Source organism: Morone saxatilis, unplaced genomic scaffold, assembly GCF_004916995.1.
Source record: "Morone saxatilis isolate NCDOM2014 unplaced genomic scaffold, NCSU_SB_2.0 Contig6, whole genome shotgun sequence".
NCBI classification, from domain to species: Eukaryota; Metazoa; Chordata; class Actinopteri; family Moronidae; genus Morone; species Morone saxatilis.
The window spans coordinates 6,584,771-6,600,177 of record NW_023340206.1 but is presented as its reverse complement, the minus strand read 5'-3'; the positions used below and the strand labels follow the sequence as shown (position 1 = coordinate 6,600,177).

The window sequence follows — 15,407 nt, the reverse complement described above, 5'->3', positions numbered from 1 at the left end:
GATTTGGATCTTGGATGAACACACTGTTATCTAGCAACGAAAAAACAAAAAACAAACAACCCCCCCCCAGTTTCCTGTAGTGGCATGAGCCTGCTTTTGTGGCTGTTTTACTATCCAAATCTTAACCAAAATAAAATTCAATTTAAACTATGGTTAAAATAATTGTTTTGTCAATGCAAAATTGCAAAAAATGAGGTATGTATGTAATTTAAAGCGAGTTTTCCAACACATTATATACAATGAAATATCAAATATTAATACATAATTCCCTATACTGACAGACAGGTTGCTGCAGGCTCGGTGCACCCAGGAGCATTTCCAGCTCCACATTGAACTGAATGGGATTTTCTGGTAGCTTTTGAAGGTGAGGCGCGTGGCTGTTCAGCTAGCTCCAGCCTGTTTGAAAAACTGGGTGGGGGTGTACCCACCCCCTCCCAGTGACGTCACCGCATCAGTAGTCCTTGTACCCGGGATCCATTCATGCCCGCCTCATCACAGTGCCGCGCGCCTCGACCTCTCCACACCTCACCTTTTACAACCAGAGCCGCTGCAGTCGGGACGGATTTCTCTCACTGTGCTGGACGGTGAAACACGGATAAAAAGGTCCACGCTGCGGGGAGCAAGTTGCGACAAGAGGTGAAAAACTTCATTATTATTCATTATGGATCCACGCGGATGTGACACTGGTTGCCTCGCGCTGTCTTTCTCTTTCGGGGCGACTTTAAAGCAAAACTTCATGGAGAAAAAGTGTCAAATGGTCCTTTCTGTTTTAAGAAAACGATGCTGCCAGAGCTAGTCTGGAGTCATGTTGTATGTTTGTAATTTCTCTTCAATTCGGCACAAATTAAATAAATGCAGCAGCTTGTTTTCACCAAATAAATTCGAACTTTAACTAGTTCCTGCTGTCAGTCGGCACGCTGTGTGCGGTACACGTTTCATAAACAGTAGACCTGACTGGATTAATAGACTGAAGTTGTGTTCTGTGCCTACAATCAAAGAAACCGTGTCATTTTTTAAAGCAATTAATCTTCTCACGTGTCTGATTTTACAGTATTATCCAGCGTATATCGCAAGTGACACAAAATCTGCGTTCAGACTCCACAGCAGAGCGCTCCGCGGACGCAACACCTGGACACATCTGTCAGAGCGCTGGTCCGCGCTTAGGGGCACGCACCTTTTCACAGTTGTCAGGGGCTTTTCTCGCGGATTCAGGGACCTCTGGAGCCCTTAACTTCAAACAGGCATCACGGGGTGGGCACGTCGAGCATTGGACAGGGCAAGTAGGTGAGTCAGTTACACACCCAGTGAAAGTGAAGTCATACAAGTGGAAGAGATGTGTAATATTGAGTCTGCCTTTATTTACTAAATAAAGAACACACTCACAGAGGGAATCTGAGCAGGAAGTTCGGCGTTAAAACTTGGATGGCAGTTTTGTGAACTTGTCAGCTGATGTGTGGTGAGACAGAAGGGGAATAAACTGGAGCAGAGTTCAAGCCCTGGCTTTTTAATGCAAACTGTGTATTTTCATGAGAGAAAAAAGCTGTTCTTCTCCTTTCTGTGTACGTGTTGGGTCACTAAAGTTAGACAAAGACTTGAAAACATGAAATTAAAGTGGCATGTATACTCAAAAGTGTTGACATTCAGTCAAAACAGTGTCTGACAGTAGGAAAGAAGGATGTTTACTATCCTTTACAAATGATTCAGGATCTCCTCAAGGCAGTGAGTGAGTACACAAATGTTTGGGCCAGTTAGTGTAGTGGTGAAAATGCTGGAACGTATTACTCCTTTACAGCCTTCCCTACAGTCAGACTCAAAGGTCTTTGGATGACTCTGGTTTGCAAATTGGCCTTAAATTTGGTTCAAGGCATTAAAATCTCCCAACAAATATTAAAATGATTGAGCTGCTCAAATGTTTCTCTTCTAAAACTCTGATAATCGCACTAATCGGCTGCAAGTAAAGAGTTTCATTTTGTTTTCTCAATTGTTTGAGGTGATTAAAATTCCAGAAAACAGTGAATCAATGGCTTTGTGACAGCTCAAGGTGATGTATTATTGTTTGATTTGACCAAAACCCAAAGTTTATTATCAAATATGATAAAGAAAAGCATAAAATTCTCACATTTGAGAAGCTGGAATCAGCAAATGTTGGACTTTTTTTTACCTGATATGTTTAAATATGTTATCAATACTAATCAATGACACTCTAAATCTCACACATATTCTTTCATCCTTTCTGTCTAACCAGGATGGCTGCAGACAACTTCTTGAGGACACATTTTTGACACTTTTTTTTCGGAAGCAGAGACATATTTTCTAATTAAAACCAGCCATTTTTCAGCCATGTCGGATCAAAAAGACGACAAGTGCCACACCATATTGCAAATCAACCCCGCCGAGAGCCCGTTGATCAGCGCCATCATGTTCGCCTTGGGCATCCTTGGCAACGTGGCTGCCCTGGTGATCCTGGAAATCCGGCGGCGTAGAGACACAAGGAACGGGGGCATGGGGCGGCGTTCGTTGTTTCAGGTCCTCATCACGTCGCTGGTGGTCACGGACCTGGCAGGCACGTGCTTTGTCAGTCCATTGGTGCAGCTGTCGTACTACACTAACACCACCTTGAAGGGGATGTCTGAAAATCACAGTGTGTGTAAGTACTTTGGCGTCAGCATGACCTTCTTCAGCCTGGCCACCATGTCGCTGCTCTTCACCATGGCCCTAGAGAGAGGCTTCGCCATCGGCTACCCCTACCTGTACAGCCGACACGTCACCAAGAAATGTGCCTACATCACAATCCCGCTGGTGTTTTTGTTATGTACGCTATTCTGTCTCCTCCCTTTTGTGGGATTTGGTATGTATGTACAATACTGCCCCGGCACATGGTGCTTCATTGACATGAACCCAGTTGGAAAGGAGGACCGGGCCTACGCCAACCTGTACGCCTCCGTCATGCTGGTGCTGGTGCTGGCGATCGTGGCGTGCAACGGCTTTGTGGTGTACCAGCTGTTCAAGATGTACCAACGGCGGAGGAGGAACGGCGGCTCAGTCACGGGGCCCGCAAGATCCAACAGCGAACGAAGGCATATGTCCATGGCTGAGGAGGTGGAGCATCTTATCCTGCTGGTCTTCATGACCATCATCTTCATCATCTGCACGATGCCCCTGGTGGTAAGATGACGGCACATAACACATGTTTTAGATGATACATGAAAAAATACACACACATTGTTGCCAGTTGACCTTTGACTTTGAGGTGAATTCACTCTGTAATACTGACTTAGTTGAGGTTAAGTTGATTATAAAGCTCCATCCACCCTCACCACCGCTACCCAAAATCTGTTAATCCTAAGCACAAAAGGCTGGTTCTGGATCAACTAACAAGTAAACAGCTCTTATTTCAACGTGTCAGATACATATTTGATCAACATTTAGGTCAATATAAGTATTGACAGATGGGGAAGACAATGTGATCGGGTCATGAACAATTAGTGCTTTCATTGAGCAACGAGGTGCTAAGGTAGGATGTTACTCACAAAGTCAGTAAGTCAGTAGTTGGGTGACACTATGCAGCCATTACGACCAGGAAAAAAACAGCATGTCAAAGTTAAAACGGCTCTGTGGTTATAAGCTACATGCCTGCCAACCACAGATATATCAAGATGTTCTCTCGCGCAGACACAATACGTGCGATCTGATGCGCATCTGTGGGTAACTCGGAACTTGTGGCATGTTGTGAGCATGCAGCTTTTTATAAATAACACAATAAACCGTTATGATAATAAGATGTAGAGAGGAAACACTTCATTTACAGCACGTCTGACTCATCAGATAAGAAGGTATAAATATGAGATGTATAGATATCATTTCAGTGGTCTGGCAGATGTACAGTGTCTTGTAAAAGTACTTTAATTGTCTTAGCGTCGGCTTATTCCGAAATGCATATATATTCTTTACTTTTTTCAGTTCTGTGCGTTTGAAGGAAAATATAAATCACTATTTTAAGGTGCCATTTCTCTGGGGTTTGATTAAGAATATGCTGATTGTTGTGTAGAATCACTACAATCATTGTAGTGGAGGCAGTTAAGGGAGCTATGTTAGCATCATTAGCAGGGAAGATGGCAGAAGTGTTTCAAAGGAAACTATTATTAGCTTTAAATTGTGCAAATTATGTTATTCCATACATTAACACACATGTCGACAATTTAGATTTTAGTTTGAGAGAATGTGCTCTGCATGGAACTAAAAGTCTCAATTACGGCTGCAGCTTTTGTCTATAAAAGTGTAACCCCTTTTATAATTTACCAGAGCCCAATTTCTTACTGCAAATAGCTTATTTTGTCTGACCAACAGTCCAGAACCCAAAAATATTTAATTAACTGTTTTAATGACAAAGACAAGCAACAAATCAAACACATTTGAGAAGCTGGATCCAGAACATTTTTAGTATTTTAGTTTAAACAATATCTGAAATGATTATTCAATAATCCAAATAGTTGCAGGTGAATTAATCAATAAATCTACTAATCATTTCTGCTCTAGTCTCAATATCTTTTGCAAGGCAGTGTTCAGATTATACCTTTTTATAATTATGGTGAAAGATAAGAGTTCACAGTCCAATGGAAAACCCAACATGCAAACAGATTTACATAGAGTAAACTGTGTCATAGACCTTTTTCACAGCAGCCATTTTGACATGAAATCGTACGGTAAATTTTCAGGTCAAACAGAGCCAGAGTGCTAATACTGTGCATGCTGGCTCGCTGGAAAGGCTCTGCACTAAATGGAACTGAGCCTTAATTGTGTCTTTAGGAAGTAATTTGGACAGATACCATAATGAGAAGATAAGAAGCTGTAATTGTACATTTGGTCGCAATTCTAGCAACAACAAAAGGTCTGTGATTGAATTGGGAGATGGACCTAATAATCATTTATCACGACGGACATAATGTTTTAATGGGATCGACCCCATCGCAGCAGAACAACATTGTGTCCTGTACATTAATGAATTACACACAAGGGATGTATAAAGCGATAACAAATGCTAGCAGCAGCCGGGACAAGCTACTTCGTCTTGGTTGCTGTTGGTTACCATGCACTGACCGCAAAATTAAAGATAAATATATAAGATAAATATATAAGACAAGATTCTGATTAGCTGGCACAAAACTTTAAAGATGTCATTTCAGTCAACTTTGACATATTTCAGATTACAGTATGGATGGATGAATCAGAGTACAAATTTAACCCAAATGGCTCATTATCCAAACTATTAGCCATAACGCCGTCTCAGTGGGGCCCCAGGGCAATCTGTTTGTAACCACCTCAGGTCTCAAAGTATCACTCCGGATTTCAAATGGAAAATCAATAACTTTCCCGGCAGTATATGATGCTGTGCACTTTATTGCAGTAGACAGTAATGGGCCAATGTGCCATATTGTGCGCTGCTGCAGTCTTCGTCTCTGCAACGACAATTCTGCCGCATAGTTAATTTAACAGCATCCACCACATCACAGTGACAGACCCCATGAAGACAGAAGCAATTGTATGAGCTCTGTGTTCACACTACGTCGAGTCTGCTTGAATAGCAGCCATTTAGATCCAAGTACATCGAGCGTACTTTGCTTTATATATTGCCTGTACTCGACTAAAGTTAAAGCTAAAGCTGCAAAATAAAAATAAAAAAACTGTATATGAAGGGGGCACGGTCTGTATCACAGAAGGGATTACATGAGGATTAAAATGGGTTCACAAAACCCCTGAAAGTCATTTAAATCTAAGTAGCATAATCAGATACTGTCTGTTGTATGTATATCAGGGTCAGTGGTACTTTACGATGTAATTAACTCAACATTAAAGCCACTACTGCCTTGGAAAACAGGCATATCCACAGGGCGTTTACAGTAAACTTGTCATAAAGTGATCATTTGAGAAGCATCACATTATTTGTGTCTATTTAAATGTGATGATTTATTAAACTGCCTTCCACTGTGTACTGTGTACCGGCGGTATATGACTGTAGGCAGGTAAAGGTCACTGGTATCAGCATCCGTCATTGGCCGTCTTCACTGCCTCATCAGGTTGGTGATGAAATAGATAACTCGAGTACAGTGAGGTTAGACAAGGAAAGACAGAAAGGAAGCAGCGGGTGAGGAGGAGGGGCGATTGAAAGAGAGAAAAACAAATTACACTCCAGCAGATACTCTCACCTCTCAAACTCAACCTCCGACGGAAGGCCTACAATATATCAGTATATATATCTTCAGTGTTTGTGTTGACTTGTGTTACATCCACTTCTGAGTGTCCACTTTACAAGTCCAATACAAACGTAATACCTTGACGTGTTCTCCCAAATATTTAATGTTGCCAAGGGGAGTGACAGCCAATGCTATGGAAAAATGCATGTCTCCTAGCAACACCAGCCTTCAAATGTCAGTCAACCGCTGCCATGGGAAACGCCCACTCAAGAGAGTTGAAGCATACACATTGCTTCAGATTGAGACATTTTATCCCCTTTTAAAATTTAAATTAAAATATACACATAACATCTGCAGTTTTACTATAGTTTGTAGAGAATTCACAGCTCAGTTTGACTTTAAAAAGTAATAATCAATATCACTGTGCATTTTCTGGATTATTAACCAAGAGTTACACTTACATGCTGATATATATTTTTATAACATCCATTTGAGTCCATGTCAAGTAGAAATTGGGTTCTTCTTCTTTAGTTTTATTATTTGAAACTTTGTCAGCATAGAAAAGGTTCGTTCCACCCACAGATTACAGTCAGTGCATTAGCCGTTTTGTTCATTAGGCTGTCTATCTGCATCATCATGTCTGTTGTGTCCAGCTATTAGCCTGTCGTACCTTTATCAGATATCCAGTGACAGCCACCAGACCTTTCACCACTGCAGGCAGAGGTCATCATAACATTGATGTCAGCCGTATATGATGAATTCTTCTTGTAATGGGAGTTCTGTGTCATACATACTAGTGAATCACTTACCTGTGGCTGTCGCATTCGTCTCTCCTCTCCTCATATTTCTGCAGAATGGCCACATTAACTTATTGGTAGACATTCCCATTTGTTGCCCTGCAGGAAGATGAAGAAAACCTTTTACCCTATTTCATTCAAAGCGCGCACTTAGTGATTGTGCCGAGGGGAGGGTTGGTCTCTCATTTTGAAGACACAGCCATCCTTGCATTCAATTTCCTTTCCCATTCCTTTCTTTAACATCTAAATGAAGATAAAAATGTCGTATCCACTGATGGCATTTGCAGTGTTTAGCTGGTGGTCCGTCCATAATGAGTTCTGGTGCCTGAGCAGAGCATTATATAGGACCTCAGTGGCCTCTAAGAAGATATTTTTATAGAAGAGATGTCTGTAATTTGAGACATTTGCTGCGTTGTGGATGTGGATAAAGCTGTGAGCTGTTGCATAGACAAAAGGGAGGTGCTGCTGTATAGACTCTGATGGCTACAGAAAGTGTGGTAAGCTGATGAATGAGATGTTTTTGAGATGGCATTACTGGAGTTACCATGAGTAAATAAACCATTGAACCATGAACACACGCTAATGTGTGTTTGCAAAAAGGGTTTTCCTTGAGGCAGCAGTAGATACTTGTTGTGCAAAGATTCTTTCCAAAATCAAAAACACACATTATAATCAATTAATTAAGCTTCTTCTTACGTAAGCAGCAAGCGAGCATGATTGGCTAGCTAGCTCACTGCCAACAATAATAACCTAGCATAATTAGCTAACCACATTAGCAGGTCTGTCCTTTTTTGTATTGGAATAAAGTTTATGATACAGCAACCCTACCGAAGCTCGTTACCTGACTTAGTGTTACTACAGTCAAATGTATTGCTTAGTTATAAACTTTAAATATGTTTAAAAAACTTTTAGAACTTTACATTATATATTATAAACTTCATACATGCAGTGGCAGAATGGGAAGTTAGACAAGCGTAGCAACAGTAACTCTGTATTAGAGATTTGAAAGATGTTTTATATCCGCTTTGTGGTTGCACGCTTTACCAAAACTACACATTCAAAGGCTAAACAATAATACAAATGCATAATTCATCTTGCGCCGTATATAAACACTGGTGGGTGTCCAGCCAGTAATGTGATACCACAGTCTGAGGTCAGGCTATCACACACAGGCACACACGGATCATATTGCATTTTTCTGTGGGATGAAACTGTGTGCTGATGATGTGTTTGTGTGTGTGTGCCCTGTGCCTCCGGTTTTCTGTGATTGCATTAAAAATTGAAAAGGCCAGACAACAGACACAGGAAGAGAGACATTGATGGAGAGGTAGACATAGAGTAGTAAAGACTGAAAACATGAATTAATTAAATAATAGAGCAATGGGATTTGAATGGTGCTGTTGTTCCAAATACATACATTTTGGGGATATTTTTTCACTTAAGTCGATAAATTGTTCAAGTTGAACCTCACCAGGTGAAGACACGTGAGAAAAGACAAGCATGCATCTTTGAAATGAGATATTTTGAATAGTTTCTCACATTGACGATCAAATAAAGAAGATTAGCACACAGATGGTCAACGCAACAACAAACATTTGTTGATCAGACGATGGCGTTTTGTTCTCTGAGCATCAACCCCTTGCAGACACTTCACATTAACACTTTTATTGCGCAGCCCGTTGGTGCTGAGAGAGAAGAAGAAAATTGGCTCACAGTGTGAGTAGGATTTCACGGCTGTGCCTGGACGTAAAAAAAAAAATCTGCCTCGACACGCACACACAAGCCCTCGCCTACTCTGTTTTTGTCTCAGACACATGGCAAGGCCTGTCACTAATCACAGTAATGACCACATGTGGTTTAGTTTAAAATGATATTGGAATAAGCATGAAGTCCTTCAGTTAAAAAAAAAAACACCTCCTTCATCACTCATTCCAAAGTTGTTTGAGCTTTTACATCTTTTTTATTTTTGAACTGCACGCAGATTTTGTTGTTCTAGTGATATAAGCTTCCCTGAATGAGTTATGTAACAATTACCATTCCCCTGCTTGAAAAAAACGAGTATTTAAGAGCTTTCTCACCCGTCAACATGAACAGATGCTGATGTTCCCTCAAGCAAGACTCTTAACTGCCATTTGCAGCTGTGGAGTTGGTTGGGAAGATCTACTCAAAGAAATAACCAGCTAGTCTTCATGGCAGCTATCCAGCTACTGGGTTGTGTGACTGAGCAACAGGAAATTGGCCTAACGAGACTGCCATGACAATGTTGCAACTTGCCACAACCATAGTCATCTTAGGAAATCTGGTGCTTTTAGGGTCAAACCTGAGTCACTTTATCGAAAAAGAAAAACTTTATAATAGAAGAGAGAGGAAAGAGTATTTGGAGCGAGACGGTGATAAAACAGTAAGAGAAGAAGGGGTGGGGGTGGGATGAAGGTAGAAAGTAAAAAAGAATGAACAATATCACAGGACGCAGTGAAAGAGAGACCGTGTTGTCTCGAAAGACTGACTTTACAGCCTATTGTGAGGTCCCTTTCCACATCACATTTAACTGGATATTGTTCCTTTTTGACCCTCAGAGAGAGAAGTAGCAGGAATTTCTAACCCTGTGAACTCGTCATAGCTTCCATGGATTGTATTAAAATGCTGGTTCCCAACCTTGTGGCCATAAGCCCAGGGAGTTTACTGCTTTACTTTGCCACACTTTAACCACAAACGAGGAACTAATAAGCGAAATCAGCTGCTTATTCTTGGCCTCAATGGTGCTAATAAAAACAGTGTTCATTTGAAAAGGTCAAAGACCTTTTCCTAATACCTAATACAGCAGTTATTGATCAGAGATTCAGAAAACTACCAGTCATAGGAATATGCGTAAAGGGAGGTGGTGATTTATTGCCAAGATTTAAAACGTTACCCTATTTGGTCAAAACTGAGATAAGGCGGGGTGCCCCATGCAGGCCTGGAGTCTTCATCGCAGCAGCCCAGGTTCGATTCCAACGTGCGGCCCTTTCCCCTCTCCACCCACTGTCCAGTCAGATAAAGGCATAAAATTCTTTCATTATCTGTGTATCTTTGTATGTAAATCAATTAGCTGGATCTCAGCATGGGAATCTCCATTTGGCTTGGCCATTATATTTCAACATCTGTCTCTCAGCCTCTCCTAAAACCACAAAATACACACATGTTCACATTCTCAGTGATTTTATAGGCTGCTTGTGTTTGCCTCCACAATCATTCTGAAAAGCAAACAAAATTACAGAGTCAATTCCAATATCCTCTTTGAATTAGAACATTACTCTGTTCTCTGCAAACATCCTGTGTGTGCTGGGATTGGTGATGGTGCTTCTGCATGGAAGAGGATGAAAATAGGGAGTGTGCTTTTTTGGTCAGCATCCCGAAGTGTCTCTAGTTAATGTGAGAAAACACACATTTAGACTAATAACTGAAGTACACACTGATGTGATGTCTGTCTTTCTGGTTTGGAGATGCTGTAATTGGCATGTTCCCTTGGAGACAATTTTTGCCATTTTGCCCGCCATTTTTACCCGCTATTCAGCACATTGATGGTAATCTAGGGTGCAGAGAGAAAACATTGCTATCTGACAAAAAGAGCAGCTTTTCAGTAGGCAATAATACAATAGCAATATGCATTGGTTAAATAAAATCAATTAGACTTAAAGCGTAAAAATATGCTGCTTCAGGATACATGTATGTGCATATAGCCTGAGTAAAACTTCAGCACCACCTGTGTAAACAGCTGCACTGCTTTAAATTAGAGCGAATCTGTCTTGTCAGACGGACGCAAGACGGACAACAAAAAAATGCAGCTGAAACAGCTCCTGTGTCTAAAGACTTGCTTTAATTAAGTGCCGACGATGAAATGCAGACCAAATAAAGTCACGCTTTCTGTTAAGTTTTGTTTTTATGCTCGCCCCCTCTCTCTCTGGTGTGCTCTCTTTTCTTTCTTCCTCCCTCTCTGTACATTTTTAACTCAACATCCCGGCTTATTTGTGTGTTTGGGGGACAAACAGAGAGAGGTATCATGGCTAAACTAAAACTTAAATATTGTGTGATCTAAAAAACAGACCCAGTGTCTATCTTTATATTCCAATGTGTGTACTCATTCAGAGTTGACAACAGTTTTCTGTATGGGGTGGCTTACTAAATTGCTGAACTGGCAGGATCAGAAACAAAAGGTCATTGGTTTCTGAAACGTCCCTCTTCCTCTTTCATGTATTTGGATGACAGCCCGTCCTCAACAATGGAATTACATACAGTACGTTGTCATAACAAAACATCGGTCAGCAAACCAATAATTTAAAAGGTCCCATATTGTAGAAACTGAGCCTTTAAACTAGCAGTCAGGACTCTGGTAATGTTGGTAAAGTGGTCGTCTCTGCCTCAACTCTCTGGGATCTAATGCTACAGTCTTTCCTAATGGACAGATATCCTTACTTGTCCTTAAAGTAGCTGCAAAAAACTGCTTACTGCAGTGTTAGCTGCCGTTAGCTCGTTAGCTATCGAGCTAAAAATTTGCAGGAAGTTAAACATATACGATGAGTATCAGCTTGGCATTTTAACAGATACATGGCTTTAATTTCTATTGTCATTCCCCATGAGAGGCTGTCCCAGTACTCTCATTAACTGGTCCAGGTTGATCTGTTAGTATTGGATTTAAACCAGGATGTTATCTAGGATGTGGCACGGCTGTCTGCGTGTCGGTCATGGATGGAAGTGATGGAGTGATTATACCTTGCCAGCTAATTCAACACACAATCTCTTTTTTATCTCTCCCTGCCTCTTCTCCATCTCTCAGATCCGGGTCTACATCAACTCTATATGGAATGAAACGGAGTCTCACCATCTGGACCTAATTGCCCTCCGCTTTATCTCTGTTAACTCCATCATCGACCCCTGGGTCTTCATCCTCCTCTCCCCCAGCGTGTTGCACTTTTGCTGGGGCTCTGTCTGCCGGGCCTCTCTGGAAATCTCCAGGGGTTCAATTTTTAAGACATCGCTGGCCAAAGAGAATCCTCCGGCTAACCTCGAACTGTCTCGCCCAACGCTGGAGTACATCGAGCATTTTCATTCCGTGGAAACTCTATGACCAAAACAGTATTTTGTTCTTTGATGTTTATATTTGTTGGACACAGGATTGGATCACGGTTAGTGATCACAAGAGTGGAGAGCTTTTGTGTGCCGTGGGTGGAGTTTCTTATCTATTTCATGGGTGTTTCCAGTAGATAATGGCCCTTTCTGTTTCACTGATAAACACACCAGTTTTATCAGCTGATGGCCACCACTCACCATTCGCAGGAAGTTTCCCTCCACTTCATCCATGCCAAATGCATAATGACTTTTGAGCTTTATATTTTAAATGTAAAAACTCAACATTTTGCCTCCTCCGCTGCTTATATTTTATGCCAATTAATCGATTAAATAAAAAAAGGCTGCTGATGGGAGCTGGCAAAAGAAAGAAAGACTTCATGCAGGTTCTGTGATGGTCTGGAACAAAGGACATGAGACATACTGAAGACATTCATCTATCAAAGTGTCTAAAATGGGATTAGCTTTCGATTCATAAACAGTGAAGGAAGAGGTAACTAACGTTTGCTGTACAGCCTTCTCTGATTCAAATTCTGCTTTCCAAACAGTTGCTTCTTGGCCTGGAAACGGTGAGATGTCACATACATGCATGTATTACATGGCATATACATGTAATTGTTTAGAGCACAGCCGAAGAAAATCCTACATGGTGCCCATATCACTCATGAACTGAATGGTGCGCCTACTAAAAGTACGCACATTCAGATTCAAATGGGTAGATGTAAGAAGGTAGTTTGGTGGGGTACATACATGTTGAAGGTCTCAGACTGCCAGAGGAAGCGTTGCCACATGAAAGCAGTAAAGTGATGCATTTTAGAATGAGGTCACTGTAACATACCTAGATATAATCTAGACAGCAGACATGTTTCTACAAGTGTAAGTGAGGCCTCAAGTATTTGATATTTGCAGCTTTTGAACACAATTATAGGCCATTATATTGAGAATAGTATCTTATCACCTCTGAGCTTCCTAACCCCTGAACTTAACCTCTGGTCCGCTTTGGTAACCTTTCACCCTCACACTCCTACCAGATTCCTGCTGGAAAGGTCAAAGGGCGACAGGCCTGGAGAGACTTTCTGGTGGACGAGCTAGTCAAAACTTCACTTAGGGAGTGGCATGATAAACACAAACCAAAGGTTATGTTGATTGTAGTGACAATATTCCATTTATACTTATATACTTATACTGACACAGTATTCTGCATATAATATTATATAATAATGTTTTATAAAACGTTCTTTATATGAGACTGCAGTTACTTTTTGACTTGAAAATTTGCGCTTCTTATATAAATAACAGCAGAGAGCAAATATTCTTGCAGAATCTGGTTTATGAAATACTAAATGAATGATAGCATACGATTGTTACATGGACGATCAAACAAAAATAGTGATCCACGCAAAAAACATTGTCAGAAGGTCCACAGGGTACCTTTAACTGTTTGGTTGTATTGGAATCATTAGAAGAAATTTTGGGGAAAATGCTGTTAAAAATAAAAGTCTTAATTATTTAATAGAATAATAATCTATTTTTCAAAAATGTAATATTATTTATACAATAAACAATCTAAAATGTATCATAGTCTGCAGTCATTTTGGGACAGAACTATTGCCCTTGCATTGCCTGAACGTTATTTGGAAACTATGAAAGCCCTTCATTTTACGACTAAAGTGCCATTTGTACTGTATTAGTTTTACTTGGGAACATCTTTAAAATGTTATTCTTATTCAACGTGTGTCTTTCCAGAGGACCACCATTCATAAGGGACAGAGGACATCCACTTAATTACTCATAGACCAGGTGGAAAACGTCATGATTACAGTCTCTAATGAGATCCTCATGCTGAAAGTTCAGCTGCCAACTAAAGCAAACCCTGAAGATGCAGGTTTGCTTTCAGCTCCACCAATAAAAAAGTCTCCCTCTGCAATAGACTCCATTAGTCAGTCTGCAGTTAGCCTATACAGTTCATGTGTTATGAGATCTGCCACCCAACAATGTCAGTTCTAACTTGCGTGCCGATGAAGTCCGATGACCTTTTCAGATTCCTGGAAAAACCAGGGCAGTTTTTCCCACTTAGTTTTTTTTTAATTTGCATACTGGTAAAAGTTACACATAGTTGGATTCATACTGGGTTACATTATACGACACCGTGGGGAATTGCAACTATTACAGCTTCCCTTCCTTTAAAATGAATCACATTAACTAACACAGGTTTCCCGTTCCTGGCAAGAAAATAAGCTATCACAGAATTTTGTGGGGTCTCCGGGTAATAATGCTCTCGAAATAGGAAAACACTGTGTAGTCACTCGGGTTATCCAACAGTAGGAGAGAAGATTTCGGCCCTTGAGTGTGTAAAATGTGTGTAAACAAAACTACAAGTTCTCAACTATGTGTCATTTTAAGAGGATACCAGAAAATGTAAACTTTTGGGCTGTAAGCCTGTGTGTGTGTGTGTGACAGAGCACTGACGTTGTTTATCTATTGTGTTGTGAGAACTACAGTTTATTGCCTCTGCTGGTCTGTTGTTGGTTCTGAGCTTGGCATCAAGTTTACAACACTGACTTACTGCTTCCTGTGGATGTTGTGTGAGTTTTACTTTTCTGTATGTGTGTGTGTGTGTGTGTTTGTGTGTGTGTGTATGTGCCAGTGTCTTTCTCTGTTGCGTTTTTGTGAGAGTGCGTATGTATTATTGCATATTGCAAATATGCAAGGCTTACATGGTTGTGTCCATGTGCCTACAATTGGTTCAAGCTTGTGTGTGATGTGCATGCTAGTGTGTGTGTGTGTGTGTCTGTCTGTGCGTATGTGTATGTGTGTGTGAAAGAGTGACAGCACTGAAATGTAATGATGTCGAACAAGAATGTTACCTACCTGGATGTCTTGTACTCTGTAATTATAAAGTACTGTAGATGAAACTCAATGCACTGAGCACACAAGTGTGTATGTGTGTGTTTTATGTCTTGTGTAAATAAACATCTCATCCACTACATATACTGTCCGACCTGCTTTCTAACCCTTTTCCTCCACAAATGCACACACACACACACACACACACACACACAGTTTGTGGATGGGTTTCAGATGTGGAGAATATAGTTGAATCTTTCAATTAGACGTGTGTGTGTGTGTTTCAGTTGCTATATGTTTGACTTGAGGAATTTCCCCTACACATCACTCGGACACATGCTTCTTGTTTGTGTTGTGTTTGCGTCGCGCAATGTTTCTGTGGTTTAACCCAAGCAGGCCAGTGTGTTTGGTGCCAGCAATAACTACATGAACCCATGTGGGCTTTTGACAGTAAATCAACAGGAAGTCA

At 40.8% G+C, this 15,407-nt stretch overlaps 1 protein-coding gene across 3 annotated transcripts; it reads left to right on the top strand.

Moving 5' to 3' along the window:
- The first annotated feature begins 478 nt into the window (after positions 1-478).
- ptger2a (prostaglandin E receptor 2a (subtype EP2)) lies at positions 479-15,096 on the top strand. 3 transcript variants are annotated; one of them, XM_035677668.1, is made up of 4 exons: positions 479-636; positions 1,052-1,284; positions 2,246-3,165; positions 11,802-15,096. In XM_035677668.1, the coding sequence occupies exons 3-4, from the start codon at positions 2,341-2,343 to the stop codon at positions 12,090-12,092; spliced, it is 1,116 nt and encodes a 371-aa protein (XP_035533561.1). In that variant the 5' UTR covers positions 479-636; positions 1,052-1,284; positions 2,246-2,340; the 3' UTR covers positions 12,093-15,096. The 3 variants fall into 3 exon arrangements, with proteins under 3 accessions (XP_035533561.1, XP_035533560.1, XP_035533562.1); XM_035677667.1 differs by having other exon boundaries at positions 1,096-1,284; positions 11,802-12,092; XM_035677669.1 differs by lacking the exon at positions 1,052-1,284 and having other exon boundaries at positions 11,802-12,092.
- The last annotated feature ends 311 nt before the right edge of the window (positions 15,097-15,407 follow it).